At 41.0% G+C, this 27000-nt stretch overlaps 1 protein-coding gene across 1 annotated transcript in view; it reads left to right on the forward strand.

Annotated features, from left to right (window-relative positions):
* The window catches only part of CPS1 (carbamoyl-phosphate synthase 1), a 136044-nt gene that overhangs the window by 27468 nt on the left and 81576 nt on the right, over positions 1-27000 (forward strand). Inside the window, exons 4-13 of the mRNA XM_045296804.1 lie at positions 786-875; positions 3499-3555; positions 6254-6346; positions 11932-12021; positions 14286-14414; positions 15005-15111; positions 15946-16084; positions 17444-17521; positions 19703-19801; positions 23722-23830. Coding sequence (XP_045152739.1) covers positions 786-875; positions 3499-3555; positions 6254-6346; positions 11932-12021; positions 14286-14414; positions 15005-15111; positions 15946-16084; positions 17444-17521; positions 19703-19801; positions 23722-23830 — 991 coding nt within the window. The remainder of the gene's footprint in view (positions 1-785; positions 876-3498; positions 3556-6253; positions 6347-11931; positions 12022-14285; positions 14415-15004; positions 15112-15945; positions 16085-17443; positions 17522-19702; positions 19802-23721; positions 23831-27000) is intronic.

The following is a 27000-nucleotide window of genomic DNA, read 5'->3' on the forward strand; positions in this document are numbered from 1 at the left end:
TAAACAATAACTCATAACTGTTTAAAAGTAAACACAATATGTTTTTCTTGTCAAGATCAACTTGGGTATCATCATATAAACAATTCTGAAAAAATTATACTCCAAACTCCCACTCTTTTTGCTTTTCACCAATCTACTTTTGACTGATCATTTAATTCAGCTCTCAGTATTTCCCAAAATTATTCTCAAATTGCTTAGCATCCTGTAATTGACCTCAAACCCAACCCAACCCACCGCCATTCAATTGATTCCAACTTCCAGTGGCCAACCCTGTAGGACAGAGTAGAACCATTCCTTACAGGTTTCCGAAGCTGTCAATCTCTATGGGAGAAGACAGCCTCAATTTTCTCCTGAGGAGAGGCTGGTGGGCTTGAACTCCTGACCTTGTGGTTAACATCTCAATTCCTAACCTGTTATGTTACCAGGGCTCCCTTTTGTAGCAATACATTTAAAAAGTTATTCTTCATGCACGTAAAAAACGGAGTCTTAAATGCATTATTGAAAAATCTCATAAAGGAAAAGTACAAGGTGCCAAGAAGTCTACCTTAGCTCACTTAGCTTGGGAACCCAGCAAACCAGACAAACCTCCTCCCCCATAAGAAGGTTAAAGCAATATATATAATCAAGGTTGCTCACCTGTCTTTCTTTAGATCTCCATCAGTTTTAGCTTTGTCTCAGTGATTGCAATAAAGCCTTTACAACCACAAATAGAATCTCAGGGTAAGGCACAAGAGTTGGGTAATATCTGGGGATCACCCCTTCAAGCTAACCGTTTGCCTTTGCAGGTGGCAGGTTTGCTGGTTCTGAACTACAGTGACGAGTACAACCACTGGCTGGCCGCCAAGAGTCTGGGGCAGTGGCTCCAGGAAGAGAAGGTGAGAGACACGGTGTAGCGCTTGGAAAGACGGGAAGTGTATGTAGATTCGAAAGGGCCTAGAAGATAAGACCGATCATGCCGTTTTTGATTCATAACTGATAAATACAAATGCTTAATTTTGTTATTACTCTTTCATTTGGGACCTCTCTTTTCGAGAGCAATTCCTTCTTCCTTTATAGGTTTACTATCTGGATTCAACCTTGTTCCACCCCCGAGTCCCCTGTATTCTCAGTTTGACCACTAGGTGACACTCTTACATACTTGGTAGCATTCTCATCTGGTCACCCGGTACAGAAATGTTCAGAATGGTGCAGTTACTCCGTTGGGCAGTCTAAAGCTCCACTCCTTTAAACAGGATTTATGTTTACAGCGTGCTTCCTGGGTTCTAGTGAGGCTATGTAGATCATGCAATAGTCCAGACTACACTTTCTTCAACATTAGTGCTTATGAGCACAAACAAATTATGACTGTTTGGGATAAACATTATGATTATATGGGGTACGATTAGCTATGATCATTTGGAATAATGAGTAAGACTTCACCAAGCCTGTACTTTTATTAATCAAAGTATTAGTTTTTAATTAAATAAGAAGATTCTTTTGATCTGAGCATTAGAAGAGCTTAAGTGAATTGACTTGCTAGATTTTACTTCCTCTGGTTGATTTTTGCAGAATTGCTGCTGATCCTGTAATTGACAGGACATTGTTCTAGGAAAACTGTCTCTCCAGTAGGTGCCCATGTATATCATGCACTGGAGCTAAGTATTGCTTCTTCTGGTCAGATCTTCATACTTTGATCTTGGCTTCCTGGTTCTTCTTCTTTCGAAATCTTGAAAAGAGAAGACTGCATCATTTACTGGGACATTATTATTTTCTCAGAATCATTACTGAACTCACTCCATTACCAAGACAGTTAATTCCTATAGTGGTCATTCAGGAGACTCTTTATTTTGTCATATTATAATTTCAATGTTTCTCTGTGTTATCTAGAACATATGACATGATCGCTGATCAATTTCAGACCTAATAGCTTTTGTATAAATCTAACCAGGAACAGATTGCCCAATAAGCAAATTAAGCATTAATTTATTAACTGCTTTGTGGCAGTTGCACTTAGGTTTTACCCCATCTTTGAGAAATTAGTAAGTAAGCACATGCAAACCCATGCTTACCTTGTTTCCTGGGCACGATGTCCCTGCCAAGGGAGTGTAAATTTGAAAAGAGGCAATGATTCTCCAGGAAGGTGCTCTGGGGTTGGGAGAGAGACAGATGCCAGCCAACAGAATTGTGGATATGGTGGAGGCATGGTAAAGTTGTTCCCCCAGATTAACGAAGTAAAGCACAAAAAGCCGGTGCGCACTCAGTCTCGGGAGATCCAATCCCGAGTCTAACTCATGCTCTCCTTATTGGTAAACGTTGTATCCATTGTTAGTTTACCTTCTAAAAGATGTATTTTAAATATCGCTCCATCATCACAGAAGCATAGAAAAGGATCCAAGATAATAACTATTTCAGCCTCAACTGTTTACACACGAGGGAGGACAAGCACCTCAATCCCCTGGTGGGGAGCAGAGCAGCGACTCGAAGCAGGTTTGCTGCTTGGTAACGCAGTGCTCTTCCAGTAGATGCCACCTGTCTGTCGCCAACCTCGTCAAAGAAAGTGAAGCAAGTCACGGTGGTGCCGCCTCCACTAGCAGGCTGGCAAGCTTGAGTGTAGTCCAGCTACTCAACCACCCTGCCGAGATACAGGCAGTCCGCCCCTCGGGTACCAATTCCTGCGCCTGTATCTTTAAAATGTTGTAGGAATTCAGTCTAAGTACAGAAGATTCTGATTTTAGCTTTCCACGGGTGCAGTGATCATGCACTTGGCCGCTAACCCAAAGGTTGGCGGTTGCAGCCTCCCAGCTACGCCACAGGAGTGTAAAGGCGAACGTCTACAGAGCTAGGCCGTTCCACTCTCTTCTATGTGGGGGCTATACGTTGGTACCCACTCAAAGGCCTTGGTCTCCATTCTTTCAAAAAGGGCCAAAGCCTTCGCAATGGCTTAACCCTTGCACTGCAGCGAGTGAAGCGAGCGGAGGGTGCTGCAGGATTGTTGTGAGTCGGGTTGGTCCAAGCATTTCAAAGTGAGGGCAAATTTACGTAGCCTGGAAAGACAGGCAGGGGCTGTCTGTAAGTCCTTCTTAATCCAGGGACAGCCTGTATTTGTGGAATGTCCATATATGCCAGGAACATTTGGCTCAACACATGGATGTGCATACAATTTACATATGATTACTTATGAAGTTCACACATCCCATGATTGCAAATCCATATGTATATATGGCTACTTATTTAACACCCTGAACTCAAAGCAACAAAACTGCTATCGCGGAAGATTGATGTTCCAAATTTTTTATCTTTTACTCCTCGTAAGGACCTTGGTATAAAGAGTCTCGTGCCCGAGCGGAGCAGCAATTTACCGTGTTCTGACAACACAGTCACCCTGGGTCAGAGCCATGAAGGAGTGGGGAAATTATTTACTGCTCAAGAAGATAGATGAGGCGAGGTTTGTAACTTGAAAACAATATGCTGTATCTAATTTCCTCCAATTTCACCATCACTATAATTTTTTTTCTCTAGATTCCTGCAATTTATGGAGTGGATACAAGAATGCTGACTAAAATAATTCGAGATAAGGTACGGTCATCATCTTTAGCCAAGTCTCTACCGTTCCGCACAGATCCTGCCCCGCTCCCGGGGCCGGGGAACCAGGAATATGTAGAGAAGGAGCCTGGCCGCTTTCTGCAAGGCAGCCCTCTCTCGTGTCAGTTCACTCTTTCCCATGCAACTCTCCGATGTGACCGAAGACTTGATGGGTGTCTTCAGTACCGGAGGGACTTGCGCTGAATTCCCCTGGCAGGAGGTTTTGAAATCTCCACGATGTGCTCACAGTGCCAACCACTTCCAACCCAGGGAAGCAGAACATGCTGTGAAAGCATCGAAGATGCCGCGACCCTTGATACAGCTCCTCATGTTGTGGTGACGCCCCCAACCATAACATTATTTTTGTTGCTACTTCATAACTATAATTTTGCTACTGTGATGAATTGGGTGACCCCTGTGAAAGGGGCATTCGACCCCCAAAGGGGTCGTGACCCACAGGTTGAGAACTGCTGGACAAGAGCAAAGCAAATGGAGCAGCTAACTGGAGTGAGTAACACTGTTGTCTCACCTGGAGAACTGCCTGCTGAAGAGTGGAAGCGAATACGTATCGCACTAAGGCTACAATTTGCTTATTCCTCCCAAAGTATTATTTGTGAAATTGCTAAGCTGTATGTTAGGAGTGAGTCAAATGGACGCTGACGGAACTGCCTCAAGGACCCAGCTTTCTTGAGGTTGTACCAATGACCAAGGTGAGATCAAGAGTCCATCTTGGGCTTCAGAGCCCATATCTGCGACGTCTGAGCCTTCCTCTGGGAATGTTTTGTCACCATCTGCTTGCTGTTTCTTATTAGAAGATGTTCACACCGCCTCTGCTTTTCCCTATTGTGAGCCATCAAATCCCAAATTAGAGAGACAGCTTTACTTCCTGTGTTCAGGAAATTCTCCAAATATACTTCAAATGTATTGTGTTAAAAACCGAATACACACGGTACAATTGTAAGGCGAGGTGGGAACCCGATTCTCCAGGAAGATGTAGTAGACTTCTTGTGTGAACAAGTACTGACACAGAACCTCTGTCAGAGAACGAAAGAGCAGCCCTGCCAACCGGGACACAGAACCCACGGCCCACAGGAAAACAGTTCACGATACCATGCTCTCTCATCTCTGCCTTAATTTTTTTCTCCATGATTTTCCTGAGAATTGATGGCAGCCAGATTGTTTACCCCAAGTTGATTCTTTTGTTTTCTTAGCCTAATGGTGTGATGTATAAAGACAAAAATGAAGCTCCCTGGGAGGAGACAGAATAAAGTTCGGGAATATCACAAAGGCTGCAGGTTTGGCCAATTCAGTAGGACCAAGTTAGACCTAATGATCAAGGAAAACTCTTAATAGTATCACACTGTGTCTTCTCAGGTAGCCTTTTATCAAAGGCCATTAGGTCTTCAGTATTTCCATAGTTCAGAACACAAGAAAGAGCAACGTGCCTATTTTGTGCAATGACAAGTGATGTGGATTCATCTCCACTCCCCGCCCCCCCACACCCCCCCCCCCCCCCCAAAGATGCATAGTGTAGCTTTCACTTCCGTGAGCCTAAAGTTGAAAGAGGGAGATTGCATTTCACCGAGGATGCCTTACGAACACCAACTGAGACCTGACAACTAAATTGCAGCGTGAAGGGGTCGTAAATCCCGTCGCATGGATTGTGTGGCTGGGATTCTAGCAGGAAGAACAGACCACCAGGAGTCAGGACAGAGCACTGTGGAGTGGAGAGATGGCAAAGTGGGAGACAGCGCTTGGTCTGGACACTGGCACTCAAACCCCACTCCGGTCTGAATTGTGCGCTGGCCCTTTCTATGCTCGTTCACTCGGCCACAAACCATTTCTCTACGAAGAAAACATGCTGAAAGAGGCGTCAGAGCTGCCTTTGAAGTCCTTTAATGCCATGTTTCCTGAGAGAAAGGCCACTCCATGGTTTATTTGAACGTTTTTCTCTAAAGAAAATCCCGATTACTATCAGGCCATCTTCTTACACAAATGAAAACGGGCTCTTGAAATTTGCTTGTTAATGCAGTTGATATTTCTTAATCAGTAAATATCAAAACACAGCTAGCAAAAAGAAGCGTTTCTGCCACTTACGTAGCCAGTGGTATTTCAGAAGATTTTATGTGAAAACTTACTTCATAAACGGTTAAATATTCGTCCAAATGAAAACAGAAGCAACCCACGGCCGCAGGGGCCAGGTACACCTCTGGTGACCCTGCAGGACAGGCTGGAACTGCTGTGTGGGTTTCTGAGACTGACAAGCCTCATCTTTCTCCCGTGGAGTGGTGGGTGGTTTCAAACCGCTGGCCTTGTTGTTGCTTTCTCAATGTACTAACCCAGATGCCACCAGTGCTCCTTAAGATATTCTTGAATATTCCCCTTTCTACAATTTTCGGATTTTCTTTTTCCTCCTCTCCCAGACGTCTCTTTGCCATGCCCCCCGAGGAACAGCTACCTGACACGCTCCGTCCCCTTGGGGACCGACAAAGCACTCATGACTTTGATTGTATAATTCTCACAGTGTAATATGCAAACTACTGCATCCTTCCAGGTGGAGAAGATGAAGAGATGATGATGATGAGTATTAAAGACACCCAGGGTTGGAGCAGTTAAGTCCCTGTGTGTCTGGTCAGCACCTTCTTCCCGGCATGCTTTTACCTGACATGTTCTCTCTGTTTTAACTTGATAGGGGACCACGCTTGGGAAGATTGAGCTTGAAGGTCAGTCTGTGGATTTTGTGGATCCAAGCAAGCAGAACTTGATCGCTGAGGTTTCAACCAAGGTGAGAGGGGTCCTTCATCGTCACTATGTTTATTTTCCTGCCTTTGCGCTTCCCTTTCTTGCCATTCAGACAGCGGGAAAAGTGTTTCCATAACAACTCAAGGACATGCTACTTAATCAGGGCAGTTCAAGTTATTAACTGAATTATAAGAGAGTTGTCAGGTCCTGATCTAGAAGCTATTTATTATTTTAGTTTTTTAAGCCATTTTGTTGGGGGCTCTTACACATTCCATATGTCAGTTGTATCAAGCATATTTGTTCACATGATGCCCTTATCATTTCCAAACTTTTAGCCCAGAGCCCTTAGTATAAGCTCCTCTTTGTTCCCCTCCCTCCCCCTCCCACCCTCAGGAATCCTTGATAGTTTTCTCCTTTTCTTTTCTTTTTCTGTCCTGGTCTCTCAGATCCAGCCCTTGATAATATCAGATAAAGGAAGCCTTGAATTGTCAGAGGTGGGCATAAGAATGATTGGGAGCCAGAGTTAGTAGCTTGCCAGATAGCCCAAACCTGACACTGTACAGAAATCAGATGCTGTCGCTGGAGTCTGGGCCCTTTTGTGGAGGGAAAAGTATTCCTACGCATGGAAGATGTATCGTTCAGTGCCCAAATTAAAGTTCATAATGATGGCTGTGTCACCCCAAAGTGAAATATGTTAAGTGCATATTTGCAAGAACGTATAGAATACCGTTTAGAGAGATGTCCATTGGCTTTGATTGAATACCTATTAATGTAGGGGAGAGTCACTGGGGCCAAGGTCCTGGGGAACCTGGACCCTGGTCAGGCTGCAAACAAGCAAATCACCAGGCACCAAGTCCAATGATAAACGCCCTCCTTGGGGTATGTATGCTCAGGGAGTCACAAGGGCACGTGTGGGGCAGCATGAGAATGGGATAGTGGACTAGGGAAAGCAGGCCTGTTGGAAATGTAAAGGCGAGGTAGTAGTTCAGTCGGCAGAGATCCAGGTGAACTAGGTTTTAGGCAGAAAGAACGGCATGTGGTGCTGAGAGGCATAGAGGCCTGCGACAGCATGCTGTGTTGAAAACGGGTGCATAATTTGGTACAGTTGAACTTAAGGAATCTCACATTGTGATGGTGACTGGAGGTGAGGTTTCCAAGATTAACTGGGTCGAGATCTAGAAGGTGTAGTACGATTGGCCTATCAACAATATCGAAACCATTGAAAACGGATTCGGTGTCAAAGTAGAACTGGATGGAATAAGTACCTGGGAGGCTATTGCAGCTAAGCGGGAGCATCTGAACTGAGCAGTAGCAGCGGGAAATGAGACAGCAAGGTGGATGGGAACCATTAGAGAAAGAGGTGTTGGATAGGACCAGGTAGGTGGTCACCCTGTTTTCTTCGCTATGGATTTCAATAATTTGGGTGAGCACAGTGATGGTGATTTCAGTGGAAGATTGAAATGCGTTTGAGATATCATTTGAGAATTGTGTTGTCAGTTTTTGATGTGCTTAGAAACGTAAAGAGTAAATTTCTGCCCTGTATTTTTATTACATAAGATGCCAGATATACCAGAACTTAATTTTCATAGAACTCCCTGCAAATATTTTTTGAATACTGAGTAAAATTTCATAAAAAGTTAACTCCATTTTATAGTTCAAGAAACTGAGGTTTGGCCCCAAATCCCTTTAAAAGTAGACCTAACTTACCCAAGGTTATATGTTAGGCTGTGTCGAGTTGATTCTGGATAACAGCAGCCACATAGAGCAGAGAACACAACACTGCTGGTCCTGTGCCCTCCTCACCTGTAGTATGTTGCAGCCCATCCATCTCCTAGTGTCCGAGCGAACTCACGTGAAACCAAAGTTGGTGCTTAGCCGGACCTTATTTGGCTTTCCAGTGTGGAGGGTTTATTCCAAAAGCTTTCAAAAACTCCTTATCTTGGATCCTCTGACATACATCCTGATGTTCTCTCAAGACTGTGAATTTCTTTCTTTTTTCCTCACAGACGTTTGGCAGGATCAGAACATGTGTGCATGTTTGCTCCTCTGCCTACGATGCTTCTCTGTCTCTGTGTCCCTTTCACCTTCATTCGTCACCTTCAAGGACCAACCGCGTTTCCCTTGGCGAGACATTCTCAACTCCACAGTCTTTCAATTCCATGTCCTTTTACAAATACGTGGTTATCATAGGGAGGCGATGGTCTCGCTCATCCATCCACGACCAGTTCTTGGAGAGCAGACAGCCTGGCTCGCTTCTTTGCCTCCCCAGGCCCAACCAGCAACACCCTTGTTACAGGATGCGTGCTGTAGGTATTGCAACAGGAATGAAGCAATGGGCCAAGGCAACACGTCCGAGTTGAGGGGCAACAAGTTGCAGATTCTTTTCGTCCTTCGTATTCGATCTTAGTTGATATTTATGATGGCATATCATTTCTGATTAATGTAGAAAGCATGATTTTTTTTACTAGTAGCTATTGTACGAGTCACATTAATAAAAAGAAAAAGTCAAGTATATTGCATTCTTTTTAAAATTAATTAATTTATTTTTAACATTTTATTAGGGGCTCATACAACTGTTATCCCAATCCATACACACATCAATTGTGTAAAGCGCATTTGTACATCGTTTCTCAAAACATTTTCTCTCCATTTAAACCCCCGTATATTGCATTCTTACTAGGTACCAAGTATTCTTTTTTTGATTTTTTAAATCATTTTATTAGGGGCTCATACAACTCTTATCACCATCCGTACACACATCAATTGTGTAAAGCGCATTTGCACATTCATTGCCCGCATCATTCTCTAAACAATTCCTCTCCACTTAAGCCCCCCCGCATTAGGTCCTCATTTTCCCCCTCCCTCCCCACTCCCCCCTCCCTCATGAGCCCTTGATAGTTTATAAATTGTTATTTTGTCATATCTTGCCCTGTCCGACGTCTCCCTTCACCCACTTTTCTGTTGTCCGTCCCCCAGGGAGGAGGTCACATATAGTTCCTTGTAATCGGTTCCCCCTTTCCAACCCACTCTGTCTCTACCCTCCCTGTATCGCCACTCACACCACTGGTCCTGGTACCAAGTATTCTTATAAACACTTTACATGGATTAACTTATTCAATCCTCCTAGAAACTGCTATGGGAATGGATAATACTCAGACCTCCCTCTGTATCTCAGAGGAAATTGAAATAGAGATTAAATATCTTTATCATTGTGAATAGTTATCAGGAAACATACACTTAAGAAAGCTGGCCCTTAATCGACGTCCATACTGCCTTCCAACATATTAGCGATAATAATTGTGATGAATCACACTCACACTATCATGTAGTAACACTCAAATACACTTATCATTGCTTTGCTCTAGCCAGCTTTCACGCTCGTGAGATGTGCATTCTTTCTGATCAGAAGTACTATAATGAATGACGAGATATGAGATGACGACACCACAAATGAACTCTGGTGACATGCAGTGTTCTGCTCTCTACAGTGACGGCACAGACCTCACCGAGGGGCTTCCCTCTGACAAATAGCGGCTCCTCTGTGACATTGCTATTAGCAGAATGAGCATGGAGCATATGCACCTTATCCACAAGAATTCTTGTTGTGAGAGCCCAGGTGCAGCATAATGAAAAGACTATTGAGAGAGTGAAAATAGTCTAATTAGCAACTCATCCCAGGCAGGGGCAGCACACCGTGGTCTTGGAAAAGGGATCGAATTGTCTCTGTTCACATGGAAATAGGGGAAGAGGGTTTGGAGTCTTTTGGCACTAATAGCTAGTCCTTATGTTCACTTTAGGCATGGGCATGTGTTCATAACAAGCTGAAATATATGTAATATGGATTATAGAAAGTGTATTTTAAATTAGAGACTGTAATACTGTCTCTGCTTGGAATTTCATGCTATCATTTGCAACATCACCTCCGATTTTTAATTCTTAAATTTTATCTTCTCAAATGATATTTCCATATGAAGACATGGCATTATGGAGATCTAGTTGTACTTTCAATAGAATGATAGAATTTTAGATTTCAGAACTACCCTAAGAATCTGGTCCGGCATTTTTCTAATGTGAAGAACATTGTCCTGGAAAAAAAAATTCTTTGTTCAAATCAGATTGAAATGTGCTCTACACGGTATTATTCGCTTGAAGAGTTCTAATGGAAATTCTTATAGCCACGTGTCTGTGAAGTCTTGCTTAACTTCGTTCTTTGTGGAAAGTATGTGGTATATTTGTGTGGGGATCATCACAGCTGAGCATATGTGCATTTTGATCATCAAATCAAGGGGAAAATTGTAATGCTGAAGAATGGCTCTGTATCTTAGCACCAGGATAACTAAATGCTTTTATTCTAACAGTGATCATATATCTATTTGTATCAGGGATATGTATATAATTTGTACATTTTGATTGAATGTATCCTTCTGGAACACTTGATAACATAATCTCTTATTGTATAATTGCAATTTGATAGGGCCACAACTAGATGGTAATGTTGCTTTACTTTATACCAAAAGCCTGATTTAAGAATAAACCTACCCTTTTCAAATTATCCGAGAAGATTATCCATAGCACTAATGGATCATTTCAGCAATAATTTCCCTGAATCATAGAAGGGTTGGAGTATTTCTTTTTCTCCTGAATAGCAGGAGAAGACACATTTAAAAGTTGTTTTTTTTTAAATTTTCCACTAGAGTCTAAGGACCATGGTTTCACATTCTATAGACGTCGCGGATAGAGATACATTTCAGTTAAAGTACAATGCTTTCACAGATATCCAGATTGCAACGTTCATCCAGACCCTTTGGCAAACGATAAACTCGTCCTAACTTCAGCATGTGCGCGCTCACTCACTCTTGGAACAGACACCAGGGTTGATGCCCAGCCTGCGGTGCTTACTCACTCTCCCTCTCTCATTTTTATTATTTCTTCTTTTATGACTTTGGGGAACTGCTTCTTGGGAAAATGCCTATGAAAATGGATCTGCCTCTAAGCAGTGTTTCAGACGTAGATAATGATTATGCTATGCTCTGGGATCCTCTTATGAAATCTACCATTTAAATGTAAATGATTGCTCAGTCACCTAACGGGGCCAGGAGTCTTACGCTACTGCTTCTCGTGATTCTCACACTGATCAGGACCCACTGCATGCACCTAGGAGCTAGTCATCCAGCTTTCCCCTGGCCTACTGGATCTTGCGGCAAGTTGAGGATCAAGCAGGATTTAAAGCAAGATGTATTTATTACCACCTAGGTCTAGTGCTGAATCAGGCAATTATACTTTAAAATTCCGTGGCTACTGGTTGTTAATGAGGCAAACCATGAAAAAGATGGCAGTTAACTATGGAGAGAACCAGTTTCTTAGGGATCATTGTTATTACTGCAATCAACAGTTTAGATAACACAGCAAAGTACTTTTTTCTTGTTAAAAAAGAAAAAAGATGCAGTCTGTGGCACATGCTGTGCTTTTCTTGCCAATCGACTGTTCACTGCCACTCACTCCCGAGTCTTTAGGCAGCCACCGTTACCACTCGAAGGGGAGCGTCTCTGCAGATGTGCTGGTGATACTGGTGTGTGGCTCATGTCGGGACTCTCCTGGCAGTCTCAGTTTGTGTTTTTTTAATGGCAGGATGTCAGAGTGTTTGGCAAAGGAAACCCCACAAAAGTGGTGGCGGTAGACTGCGGGATCAAAAACAACGTAATCCGCCTACTGGTTAAGGTAAGTGCCCCCCCCCCACCCTTCCCGCAACTTAAGGGTGAAGGTGGATGAGAATAATCTTTCTGCACAAAGCCAATATCCCATTTCTGAGCAAGCTTGTGCATTCTGCAAAATGTCAAGTTACCTACTCTCTCCTTGCTGTTGTTGATCTGCACAATAACACCTTAATTCCTTCAGGGAATTATCTACACAATAACACCTTAATTCCCACCAGGGGTGGAAGACCCCAAGGTCAGCATAGGCTTACTTGTGCTTGTTCACACACCGGTAGCGAACAATTTGATGGAACCTTGTTGGCGTAATAGGATGAGCATTGGCCTGTGAGCTGTCAGGTCAAGCAGCCGCTCCGGGGGAGAGAGAAAGGTGAGGTGGTCTATTCTCAGTCTTGCCAACCCACAGGGGAGGTTCTACCGGGTCCTGTAGGGTCTCTATGAGTCACAATTGACTCAGTGGCAGGGAGAGATGAGCATGAACAATATCACTTTTTTTTCAACACTCCGCTTTGACACATGGCCTCCATCTGTGTCTCTCACAACCCACAGCACTGTCTCTGAGAATCCGAGCCTCTTTTCAAATGTATACTCCCTGAGAGAAACGGAGTAGCCAGTAAGCAAGGTCAGCATGGCCTTACTTGTGCTTGCCTACTAATCTGTCATGAACAGTTGTATGTATCTTTTGGCAAGTCATTTTCACATCATGTGGTGAAAAGCACATGGAACTACTCACTACAGATTCGTAAACCTGTCCAAGTAAGCGGCGCTTATCTTGTTTCTTGGGTAAATAGCCCTTGCTCTGTTGTCATGAAAGATGTAGATGACGACATATGTTCAAAGCCCAAACCAAGACCAAAATGAAACACACAACCCTCCAGGGCCACTATGTTTTGAAAGGAAAAGGTGCTCCTTCTTTCCCCGTGTTTCCTGACGCTCTGTGGCCTGCCACGTTCACTTTCCGTGGCGGTCTACGTGACCAGCAAGCTGGAGCCAGCTGGCCTACATTTATTATGCACCACCTGTTTGCGGGGATCATGCTCTGATAAACCCTTTCACAAATACATTATATTGAATCCTAGGTGATGGATTAAAATGAATACTTGAATATCTTTAGGGACAACTTAATCACTGTAATAATGTTTTCTCAAATATTATTTTTCAGGAAATTTTACCTTTTTATTACTCTCCCAAGATCAATCACGTGTGCTTTCTCTGTCTTTCTCAAGAACACATGGACATAAATTGCCCTAACATTACATTGTCATGAGTTTGAGGGTCATTCTTCAAATTACTTTCTCTTTGTTAGAGAATATCATCCATATCTAAAATATGATTTCACATTCTTTTAAGTTTTATCAACAACTTCCGTTTGCCGGCATACTCAGTCCTCATATCTTTACCTGAGGACTGTCACTGATGAGTCTGAGCCTTTGGGTAGGCTGAGAACAGCTCCCAACCAATGAGTAGAGAGAGTCAGCGTACCTGTTTCCCATCTCCTTTGCCTTGTGAGTGAGTGGGCCATCTCTACAGTCAGAATCCAACTCCAAATCTCAGAGACGCCACTGGACTCAGCTCCAGTAGTTCCTCGTGGGAACTGCTTGGTAATGCACATTTTACTGGGGAATCCCCTCTACCCTATTGGTATTTCCCGGAAGCATCTCCCAGAAAAACTTCCTCTCTCAAATCCTTGTCTCAAAAACATTTCTAGGGAAACACTCAAAAACTTCTTTCTATCCACTTTAATATACTTTTTTTCTACCAGAATATCAATATTTTAGATAATATGATAAAACCTTAAGGAAGAAGCTGATTAAAATTTAGGGGGGGGGGTCAGTATTGATGAGACCAGGGAAAAAAGGCAAAATTGAACAAGGTGAGAGGTGGGCCAACTTAGATTTTGCAGCAAATGAACTTCTCTTCCTTTGGTAACTCTCTCTGTCTAGTGGCTAATGAAGAAAACCTGTACTTCTATGAGCCCAGCCAGGGAGCCTTTAGGCACTGAACTCTCCTGAAGTTCAGAAAAGGATATGATTTTTGTTCTGGGATTCAGAATTTAATGATGTTTTCTCTTCATTTTCTATTGGCCATCACCTCCACGTGTATCACACAAAACACAGCGAGCCACCAAAGAACTTTTTGCTCAATGCTATTTGAGATGTGCTACTTTTCCTTCCAGTCCGCGGACGGGTTAGTTAAGAGAAGGTCCAGTAAAATCACACTTTGGCAAAGAAAACGGTTATTCAATTGATCATTCTTGTGGTTCTTTACCAGAGAGGAGCAGAAGTACATTTAGTGCCCTGGAATCACGATTTCACCAAGATGGAGTATGATGGACTTTTAATTGCTGGTGGACCTGGGAACCCTGCTCTGGCCGAGCCGCTGATTCAGAATGTCAAGAAGGTACAGTAAGCCCAGAGACAGTCTGTGTTCGAAGTGATGTAGAAGGAGTCTGCTCTCGGCTTCTGTAAGGACTGAACTGCCTTTCGCTTATTCTGGTAGTTTTGACCCTCCTGTCTGATCTTTGAGGCAATGCCAGTGTAGATATTATACATAGATATCCCAGACAGAAGAAAGTTCCAGGAGGGGAAAGAACTTCCTTTAGACAAAGCAACTTTGGGATTGTGTCCTTGAATAAAGAGAACGAGACAGCGTTTAACTTCCAAATGCATCTTTTCCTGTCACTGAAATATAATAACAGATGCTCCTAAACATGGCTCGGAGGCCTATCAGGCCTTCATGTTTCTAAAAATATCGAGTCATATTTTAATGTATTCTGAATACTAAGAACATTTCACTGAATTTTAATGCCATGGATTGGTCAATCATGTACATATTTATAGGCTGAGTTGTCAATTCAGTTTCTAGTTTCTTTATCATTAAGGGAAAACACCCCCGGGGTCTTTCAGTGTCGTTCCTTCAGAGACAGCAGTGTGTCTAGCACTGTCTTACCTGTCCCACCGGGTAAATAAAAGGTCTCTTCTCTGATGTAGATCTTGGAGAGTGATCGCAAAGAACCTTTGTTTGGAATCAGCACAGGAAACATAATAACAGGACTGGCTGCGGGTGCCAAGTCCTACAAGATGCCCATGGCCAACAGGTACGAGGGTCATGTCTTTTGATCTCTGAACGAATTCTGAAATCCTATTGCTCCCCAAACACAATGGACTTAGAGAACTCCACGTCATTTTCTTCAGACTAGAGATGACCGTGCCCTTTCATGGTTCACAGTTGTATGACTATCTGATACCACTTTGGTTGCCTTTTTGAAAAGCAGCCTTTTCTAATGATAACTTTGTTACAGTTTAACCTGATTTTCCTTCCCTTGCTTAAATTGAGGCTATAATCCTCAATGGAATTCCAAGGGAAATTGTTCTAACTTTAAATTTGATTTTAGAGCATTGACATTATTTTCAGAATTCTCTCATCTGCCCTCTCAGTTGCACTTTCAAATGATGTTACTTTACCTAACACCGAGATGTCCCTACAACTCACACTCCCCATAGAATAGAATAGAAAATAATTCCAGACTGATCAGTTATCCTTCATTATCAACCATGAAATGTCCTCTTGATTTAAGATATTGTATTCCTTTCTTCCTTAAATTAAGTCACGATCTTTGTCAATTTTGATGTAGATAGTGAATAACTTTTAACTTTTTGTTAAAAGAGTGCAAGTTTCCCTTTGCTAAAACTGATTATGGAAATTTAATAGACCCTAGATTTAACACACAACAAAGCTCCAGAATTGATTTTTCTTGCAAAAATTATTGGAATTAAACATCTGTGACTTTTCTTATGGAGCGATTTTCACTAAGCAGTGGAAACTTTAATTTTAATAGTCTTTTTCATTCACTTCTCTACAAGAAATCCACTTACATTCTTCTCTCCCCTCTCCTTTCCCCCACTCCTCTCCTTCTCCTGCTTTTGATCAGAGGGCAGAACCAACCGGTTTTGAATGTCACAAACAGACAGGCTTTCATTACTGCCCAGAATCACGGCTATGCTCTGGACAACACCCTCCCAGCTGGCTGGAAGCCACTGTTTGTGAATGTCAACGATCAAACCAATGAGGTATGGAGAGCTTCTAAACCTATGAGAAATGCAGGACTTTCAAAGCTCTATCTTATACTTTAGGGGGGATTTTGTGGGTATATGGGGAGAGGAGTAACATGTTTTATAGCTATTTCTCATAACCCTCTGCTTTTAAAAAGTAATTTTTTGGTGCCTGATTATTTCATTGGTTCACGCATTCATACCCACTATTTTTATTGTTAGTTGATGATTTTACGTTCTTATACATTCTTTGTTAATGAGCTGTTTGGGTATTGGAAGTAGCAGTCTAGGTCTCTCCAGGACTCCTTTAGGACTAACATATCCTGGAGAAGACTCTTGGAGAAACAATATAGGAATGAGAGCTGACCTAAGGCAGGAGTGTCAAACTGATGGCCATGGGCCACATGCGGGCCCCCGAGGTAATGTTTTGTGGCCCTAGATGCTCTGAAATAAAATGAAAATAGAACAAATTGCTATGAAGAAACTAGCATTTAGGGGAGATCGAGGCAACACCATATACACAATACCCTTGTCAACCCTTTCACTACTGAAGACGACTCTACACGTGGCCCAGTGCTTTTCCTGGGGACCTGTTGACATGGATAAACGCTGACTCGGTTCTGGCGATGTTTGGAAGCGATTTGTCTGCCACTGTCAGTGTCCCGTAATGTAAACAGACCCCAATAGCGAAAAGGTTAAAAAGAGCACTCTGGGGTGTGCTGTTATGAATCATACCTAGCGGCAGTGCTAGCTCACATTTGTAGAGGGAAGCCATGACGATTGTGCATCACGTTTGTCAGCTGTGCAACATTTTGGGGGTTTTATTAGTTACTTTGTTATATTTTCCGGTCACAACCTAAGAGGCAAGTGAAAACTAGTAGGAGGAAAGCGCTGGCAAGTTTCGGGTAAAAATGAATCATTTTAGTTTTATAAATACATTAAATAAAATAAATGGTTAAATAAAAGTAATTATATAGTGTTTTAATTATCCTATCCATATTCCTGAATCCTCACTTCAAAATATAAATTTAACAAAATTGTAGATGTGATGTGGCCGTGTGAGTCTTGCCTGTAGCACGGAATGGCCGGCGTTTCAATTGAGTTTACAGCCCTGCTCAAGGGTTTGAGCCCATTCTGAACAGAGCCAAGGAGGCAGATTCTGATGAGACTTCACTGGCCAATTTTCTGTCCTTACCAATATGGTCGCATGCTAGTCCTTAAGATTTCCAGTCCTATAGCAATATTGTTCATTTCTGGAATATTCTTAATTATCTAGCTTTGCTTTTTGTTTGAACTTTTTTGCCCATTAAATAATACACAGCTACCTTTGACCCTGGTTGTTACAGAAAGCATTTCTTCTGCTTCTTATTTCCTTAGGGCATCATGCATGAGAACAAACCCTTCTTTGGGGTGCAGTTCCACCCAGAGGTCAGCCCGGGGCCAACAGACACTGAGGTATGTCACAATCATGAAGCCCATTACATGTATGGGGGGGGGGGTGTAGGGAGTGTTATTCAAGATATATTTATGTGAAAACGAAGAAATGAAAATAATCCCCCCAAGTGACTTTGATACAGAACAGTTTCAAGAAGAGTGGTTTGGTAACACCCCATTTGTCTGAGAATGTCCGCGCACGAAGATGACAGCCGACAATTTCTATCTTTTGGAAACTTTAAAGGGGGAAAGCCCTTAAGCCCAACGCAGAGCTATTTTTATTTAAATCCATTATCATTCTAATCTATTTAGTTCTGAAATTTACAATTGTTGTGCTATGCAAATGAACTCCCTCTTGCTCTCTTCTTCGTAGAGCTGAAATGAAATGTTAATCCCCCATCTGTGGCTTCACAAAAACCCCTGTGGCAGCTGGTTGTGCAGCCACGAAGGGAGAACAAACAGGAGCAGAGAGCGGCAGAGGAACTGGGCATGGGGGACGAGGAGGCGTGCACAGCCGTAGGATTCAGATAGCTTAAGAAAAGACCCATGGGAAGGCTTAGGGGAGCTGTATTTTTAATTTAAATATTTTCACTCTTCTTGTGAGCTCGTGGTTCACTGTCGAAGCACATGTCCGCAAACGGAGTGTTTGGTGGTATTCAGAAAATTCTGATGGGGGTCTTTCCCTCTCACACCCTGGGCCACTTTGTGAAGGGTAGTGTAGGGACCTCATCCATCACAGATGCCATTAGAAAAGACTGAAACAGGGAGGGGGAATCAGCATTTTCCCTTTGTAAACTTCTTTGTCTCAGACCTGAATTACCTTTCCAGATACTTGTCTCTTGTTCTTGTTTTAATAGTACCAAGACCTATTGGTTCTTAATAGACAGTCATTATAATATCATCTACCCACAACGAGGGTTATAAATAAAATTCCGTTATATTCAAGTATATAATACATTGCATCTGATTTGCCATGCAATGTGTGGAAAGTATTTTTTAATTGAAAATTTAATTTGTTGCCTTCCATCAGTATTTCAAATTGGGAGCCTTCCAATTAAAAAAATAATAATAATATCCACTATCACTTAATCATCCTCTGACCTTCTAATTCACTAAAAAAATGAATATTCTCGGCTGAAATTTATCATGTCTAGGGTAAAAACAGAAGCAAAGTCATGGGAAAATTTAAAAGTGGCCTTTAAAGATTTTTTTTTAGGCCTGGAAACATTTTTAAAAAATCCAGTTACCTTTAAGGTACATAGATGATTATCGCTTTAATTTTTTGTTTAATTAGAATTTTATTTAGAAGAAGAAAATGATATTCAATGAAAGGGTGGGGAACTTCCTGCCACACTCAGAATGCATTGTCTAAAATGCTCATCACCTGCTGAAAATAGCCTTTTTATATAAGACTTGAAGTGAAAAGTTAGAAGGGGTTATTTCATCTAATTCTTACAGTAGCTGGTACTTAGTTATGCCTGATTTGGAAAAACAAAACTTTGTTAGACTGGGTTGACTCGTGAAACAATTCAGTGACCCACATATAGCGATAAGAAAGAACTTCATATCAAAGAGCAATTGTATATTGACAAAACATCCTAACCCAGTCCAGATCAAGTCCATAAGTCTGATATTAGCCCATAAGTCTGATACTAGTCCATAAATCCAATACTAGTCCAAAACCCCCTCTTCAGAATCATGCAGCCAAACACAATGGTGCAGAATGCAGGAAGATCACAGGTGGGGTGGTGGTAGGGGGCGCGGGGGAGTCTTGTAGATCCAGTGGCAGTGGAAACATCACAAGGTTCAGGTCTCCATGTTGGTCCTCCAGTTCTCCAAGTGTGGCTCATCAACAAGAAGGTGAAGCAGAGAGAGAGAGAGAGAAAGTTCCCAGGATCTTCACGAGAAGGCCACACCCACAAGAGGCATCATCAGGCTGTGAACTGATTGACAGGCTAGGCTCCACCCAGACACTTATTTATCAAGGTGCCATGAAATTATGTAACAAAAACCAAAACAAAAAACCCCACCACCATCATTACCACTACCATCACCACCAAACCCCCCCACAAATATTGTCTGAGGATACTTATGCTAAAACATGATATGTTGTTTACCAGGAGTTTCAATTTAACTGGCCATGTTATCTGGCAACCTTCTTAGGTTGGAAGCTTCTAACTGGTTGGCTATGTTTTTTTCTAGTACTTGTTTGACTCCTTTTTCTCGCTGATAAAGAAGGGGAAAGGCACCACCATCACATCCGTTCTGCCAAAGCCGGCACTCGTTGCATCTCGAGTGGAGGTTAGTGCTTGCGTGCGTGGTTTTTGACTGTAGCCTTCAGATTGTCTCTGTCAAGCACTGGTCTTCTTGATGTGAATGACGGGCATCATCCCAGTGTCTATGAGAGAGGATTGAACGTGATGTAATCTCTCATCACCTCAGCATGTAACAATCTGGGTTGTTCTTGATGTCGACTGGAATTTTTATATTTTGCTATAAAATTATACACTTAAATTTTTTCTTCTTCTAGAAGATTTGCAATAAAATAGTTTAATTGATTTTAGAGTATAATTTAGTTTAGAATTCAGTATGTTTTCTGTTACTCAACAAGCCATAGCCCAATCAAAGTATGCTTATCATACAATTAAGGCTAAACAATAATTATAGATAATATCATTTTTCTATTTCATTTACATAAATTATTATGACTCATCCTGAATGGAGTATATTATTTTACCTCTAGGGAGCAAATGTATAAGGATTAATATAAGACTTAAATTCTGATTTGTTTGAATACATATGTTAATGTCATAAGGTTCGATTCATTTCCATCATAGTTAAAGCAGGCGCCCAAGCCTCATATGTTTTGCTTAATATCTGCTTGGGAAACCCTCAACTACGTATTGATGTCATGGTCCCAGAAAGCGCTTCTGATTTCATTTTTTAAAGAGAGGGAAAGCAGTTCTCCTCATATTTACAATTTCCTTCTATGGCTTTAACGTCCTAAATTCCCACAGTGAATGAGCAGCCGTCTTCTAGGGCACAGCCCCCTCCTCACAGGGCCTTCTCTTCCTCTCCCCACTGCCCCTGCTCCTGGCTTGCTTGACCAGCCCACCCGCGCTGCAGCCCTTACTCCCTGACGGGACAGTGACAGTGCTGGCTCCTCATAATAAGGAAGTGACCACACCAAAGGGCAGTGGCAGACAGGGCTGCCACCATCAGGCCTACTCCCAATACTCATGCACAGGCTGCAAGGCCACATATCCAAATCCCTGGAGCTTCTCCAACCCTCTGTGCCAGCACATGTATGAAGTCCTGGATCTGGCTGCCTGAGCAACCCTGTCCTGCTCAGCCACAGAGCCCACACGGCTGAGCTCCAGTATCCAGTAGACACAGCCCTTGAGCTTTGCTGGGCAGGTGTTGATACCGTTTAATAGAATAGGCTTCACAGAGATTTAACCGCAGAGTGTACAGAGACTGTATACAATAGGCTTTTTGCACATCCAATTCCCATAAGGTGGCCCTGTTCACAGAAAGTATCATAGACATAAAGGGGTGCATACTTGTATCTATGTTTACATTTAGAAACATATAATTTTATTGGAGGGGGCTTTAAAACTTTCATGGAAACTTTTCATTGTATTCCCCACGCCCTTCTCTTTTAAAATCCTTTTTATCGGGAACTCTTCTTGATATCAGAACATTCCATAGTCCCCTCACCTCATGAAGTATTAATCAATTGACACTGCAATCAGTTTCAAGACATTTTCTTTCTTTTTGAATTTTGATATCAGCTCCCATCATTATCTTTTAATTCTATTTTTCCATGAACTTTAGAAGCCCCCTCTCATGTTTATATTTTTTTGATCTTTATGTATAGATTCAATTAAACATAGGCCTCTTGTAAAATTTTCATATTAAAAAAAACTTTATAAAACTTGGGAAACTTCATTAACGTTGCTGCCACGTGCAGCTGACTGGTTCCACCTCGGAGTGAATCTGTGAACAACAGAACAACAAACGCTCCCCATCTGTGACATCCTCGATGCGCTTCGACGTCGGAGCCCATTGTTAGAACCTCTGCATCAATCCATCTGGTTGAGGACCTTCCTTTTTTCCCTCTGACTCTTTACTTATTCAAGCATGATAGCCTTCTTCAGGGACCGGTCCCTCCCGATAACATTTCCAAAATATATGAGACAGAGCCTAGTAATTGTCTCTTCTACGAAGCATTTTGTGTGTACTTCTTCAAAGATGGATTTATTCTTTTTTCTGCCAGTCTACGGTATATTTAGTATTATTTGCTAACACCCTAAGTCAAATGCATCATTTAACCTCCGTATTATTTATTTGCTGTTCAACTGTCACATGACTAAAGGGTGATTGAAAATGATACAGCACACTTTCGTCCTAACAGTGCCATCTTTGCTTCTGAACACAGTAGAGAGAACAATTGCAGAAGATTTGCCCAACGTGATACATCGTGTCATTTCATTTCACGACTGCTGTTTTCCTGGGCATTGGTTATGGATTGAAGGCAAATGAAATCCTTGACCGTGTCCATCTTACCCCTCTTGTAACGATGTTACTTATTGTTTCTCTGTGAAGAGTTTGCTTGCTCTAGGCTGAGGTACATGCCCTTCTGAAGGTTCTAGTCTCTGATCTTCATCAGTCAGGGCTTCGAGGCCTCTTCCCTTTCAGCACGATAAGGTTGCCTTACGTGCCTATTGCACGTTGTTAATGAATCGTCTTCCAATTCGGATGCTCTGTTCTCTTTAATATATTCCAGTGTCTGTTTATTTGATCAGCATACAAATTGAATAAATATGATTAAAGGATATTATTCTGAGGCATATATATCCTAAGTTTAAATTAAAAATGTAAAATACCTATGTTTCCTATTTAAATGAATTTGAAACTTTGTTTTGGCTGATGTAAAGGTTTTACTAGAACACAATGAAATGTGCTGGAACTTCCATTTGTAATGATGGTACCTATAATTTTTATGCTCCACACAGTCGAATGCCTTTCCATGGTCACTAAGGCACAGCTTTTTGATAGTCCCTGCTTTCAGTCAAGATCGATCTGATATCAACAATGATATTCCTTGTTACTCGCCTTCTTTTGAATTTGGTTTGAAATTTTGGCAGTTCTTTGTTGATGGACTGTTGCAATTAAAAAAAATTACCTTCCATATAATTTAGTCAAATGTGTTAAGAATGCTATGGTCTGATAATTTTCACATTCCATTGGATGACCTTTCTTTAGAATAGGCCTGGAGATGGCTCTCGTCTACTTGTGTAGAAACTCTTCCCAATTACATGGTGTACATGAGTGAGCACTTCACATATTGCATTTTCTTATTGAAATATTTCATTTGGTAGTCTGTCAATTCATCCCATGAGCCTTGTTGCTTGGTAATACCTTTAGTTCAGTTTGGACTTCTTCTTCCTTTAATACCATTGGTACCATATGCTACCTCCTAAATGGTTGAACATCAATCTGTTCTTTTTGGTTTGGTGGCTGTGAATTCTGTCCATCTTTGTTTGAAGTTTTCTGCATCATCCACTATTTTGATCCCAGGAATCCTTCAATATTCAACTAGAGACTTGGATTTTTCCCTTCAATTCTTTTAGTATGATGAATAATAAATGTTTTCTCTTTTTTGTGTTTCCTAATTCCAAGTCTTTGTAAATGTAATCACAGTACTTTGTCCTCTGGAGCTACCTTAGGAAATCTGTTAAATCTTTTACTTCATGATTCCATCCCTGCGCTTTTGTGCTCAACTTTCACGAGCAAGTGTCGAAGTCTCTTCTAATGTTTACCCTGCTTTTATCTTTTTCTTTTCTGTTTTGTAAATAGCCTTTGCCTTCCTTATTTATGAGTCTGGATGGCCTGCTACAGCTTGTCTTGTCTTTGGACTTTAAGTGCATCAAATGTGTTCTTGAGCTAGTCTCTAAATTTATATGGGATATACTTAATTTCTTACGTTGGCTTTAGTGGGCTTGTTTCAATTTTTTTCAGCTTCAACTTGAATTTGAAATGAGAGATATTTAAGTTGTTATTGTTTTCCCCTAATTGTTATTAAATTAAATATTGTATTTCAAATCATCATACAAACCCAGATAATTAAATGTTTTGCATCTACTGCTGAAAATGTCTCACTTTCATTATCATCATAATAAACACAATGTCTTATTTTTCCTCCCTGTTCTTTGTAGGTTTCCAAAGTCCTTATCCTAGGATCAGGAGGTCTGTCCATCGGTCAGGCTGGTGAATTCGATTACTCAGGATCTCAAGCTGTAAAAGCCATGAAGGTGAGAGACGCTGGCCTTTGACAGAATTCATATCCTCCCTTTAATGAGTCTAATTTAGATACATGACTCCTCCTCTTTTGAATGTCATTTTAATTATTTTCTTTTATTATTCCTTAAGTAACTTATATTTGAAGAAGCTTTATCTCAACAACATGCCTAACTTTTAAAAATTGTGCACACCTGCCTATGAAGGAGGTGAGCTTGGTCTCCCAAATTTCCTAAGTGACATGAGAGCCTATTTATATTGAAAATATATAAAACCACACTTAAAGATACTGCTTATTCCTTTTGAGGCAATAGAGTTTTTAAAAATACTCATGTTCATTATGTGAAAGAATGGATTTGAAACTGCCTGGGTGCTCTAACACAGTCCAAACACGTTCATAGAAGCCTTGCACCATCTCTTGAAATGAGAAGCTTCGCCTGAGGAATCTCGGCACGAATGCTCTTTCTTCAAGGAAGTGACAGCGGTCCTTAGGCAAAACCTCCCCACCGCGTGATTAGCAAACCTGAAGGCCTTGGGTGGATTTTCAGATGGAGAAGATTTGAACCCGAGTTGAGATAGAACCCGCTCTGCTTCCTCAAATTTTCTAGCATTTCGGCTACGCTTATTGTATGAAACTCAACCTCGGGGGGATTTCATTGTATGTTCTTGCTGTGATGAGGAGCTTCCCCTGGTGTCCCATTTCTCTGAAACGCGGTTCTCACGGGGTGACCCCCAACCATAAAATTATTTTCGTTGCTACTTCATAACTATAATTTTGCTACTGTTATGAATCGGGCGACCCCTGTGAAAAGGTCGTTTGACCTCCAAAGGGGTCGCGACCCACAGGTTGAGAACCGCTGAAAGGTCCCAATCCTGATGCTAATCAGGCCATCCAGAAGCAATGTTGACTCTGGCCTGGCCATTCCCCAGAGCTCTGGCTATAAGAAAGAGGTGTAGAGAAACTGTGAGACTAAGACAAGGAACACGGAGTTGACTCATACTCTCTTTTCCCTCGAGACAATATTTATCTCAAGGGTTTTCATCTGATGGATATCTTCTAAAAACAGTTCCCAGTTGCATTAATCTTCTTCCCATTTGTTTTTTTTAATATTCTTCCCAACATACTGTATACAGATACATGAGTGTACACACATGGATTTGTCAAGTTAAATTATATAGTTTCACTGAAAATAAGAATTATTACATAATTTATATGATTGCATGTTAATTATGTAATCATGACTTGTGATTAATTAGGAAATTAATTGAGATAAATTTTTACCTAAAAACATTGAAACAAACTAAATAACTCATATTTGTAACCCTAACTATTATTAGGAGAAATATGTAAAGATTCATTAAAATGGTCCAGGATTATTTTTAAGTTTTATAAATGATAAACCTTTTTTTGAGATTTTCTCCTATAACATATATTTATAAAAATATCTATATCATGTATAGAAGATTCTCATAAAGATTTACAAATATACTTAAGTTTCTGGGAATTTCATCAGTGAGACTCTCTATACCTTCTGTTCTGAAATATTTTCATTTTGGATGCAAAATGAAATATTTAAATTCCAAGCTACAGGTAATGGGTTTATCTATACGTATCTTTTCAGTATTTTGTTAATAATTATTTTCTTATTCTAAACAATTTATTAAACCTAGCAGGATGACTTATCCTGAAGAAAGGACATAGAACTTGGGTCATAAAACTTTAATTGGAGTCCAAATTTTGTGACTTTTTGCCTGTAGGACCTTTGGCAAGCCATCTAATCTTTTTGAATCTCAAATTCTTTGTCTGAAGGATGGAAACATCTCTTATAGTCTTTGTATGAAAATCAAATAAATTAATGAAAAAGCACATTACAAGCGTTAAAGCACTATTTGAATTTAAAGTAGTATTAAACTTTAGTTTTTTATTCATGTCTTCTCCTAAGGATAAATAGGGTTTCCAAAGAATATTTCTAGACTTTCATATGAATATTCTGTTGATTTTTACAGGAATTTAAGTTGACACACTATGAAATAATAAGAACTATCTGGCCAAATTTCATAATAATTACATTTCTAATTGCCACCTTCATACTGATCATAAAATGATTATCCTTACTATCCTTCTAAACTTTAGAATCTAAAGAATTATTTTGAAAGAGTTTCCAGGTGTTAGTAATGAAATAGGACTATCAATCTTTATATAAATGTACTTATATATATGTATAGGTATAAGTGTAGGCATATATATAGTTTATGTATATATGTATAAATGTAGTTTATATATAAATGTATATGTATGCTTGTATATACATATAGGTAGTCGCATGGTTATCTTCTTTTTCTATAATGCCGATAAACGGTTGAGTTGGAGTTGGAGTTGGACTTGAACTTGAAAATGAGTTGGAGTTGAAGCTATGACAGTGGGTTTGTGTGTGTGTGTGTGTGTGTGTGTGTGGTGGGGGTTTCCTAGTTTTTGTTAAAGCACTGTAGCAGGTATGAGGGAGCCCTGGTGGTCTAATGGGTTACATACTGAGCTACTGCAAGGTCAGCCATGCAAAGGCACCCAGCCACTCCATGAGAGAAAGATGAGGCTTTCTACTCCTATAAAGATTCACAGTCTCAGAAATTCACGGAGCCGTTCTCCAGTACCCTATAGGATAGACTCGATGACCGTGAGTTCGGTTTGGTTTTGTAGCAGGCATGACAACCTGGATGAATAGAAACCAGCACTAGGCTCTCCGTACTTCTAGCAAGAAGCAAACACACTATCCAATTTTCATGAAGAGCAGAAAGCCAGGCAGGTCCTATGTTATTTATAGTTCCATTATCTATTACACTCATATATTTGGAATATTTGATTATTCGTGGGTAGCTTGTAGCAGGTGTGACCTCTAGACAAATGGCATTGTGGTTAGGCACTTGGCTGCCAATCACCAGGTTGGTGGCTTCAACCCGCCCCAATCTCTTCAAGATAGAAAGCTGAGACTGCTTGCTCCCATAAGGATGTATAGTCTTGGGAACCCTCCAGGGGGTCACTGTGAGTTAGAATCAACTCGATTGCCAGGGTTTATGATTTGAGTCAAATTTTTAAAAAATACAAAAATTTCACTACTTAAAAAAAATACTTTACTATTATATGATTTCACCCTTTGACTCAAAGTTCATTTCCATTTAACTTCCATTTGTTAGCCTTATTA

This window comes from Echinops telfairi, unplaced genomic scaffold, assembly GCF_000313985.2.
Source record: "Echinops telfairi isolate 266 unplaced genomic scaffold, ASM31398v2 ScPeMD7_3;HRSCAF=10, whole genome shotgun sequence".
Lineage (NCBI taxonomy): Eukaryota > Metazoa > Chordata > Mammalia > Afrosoricida > Tenrecidae > Echinops > Echinops telfairi.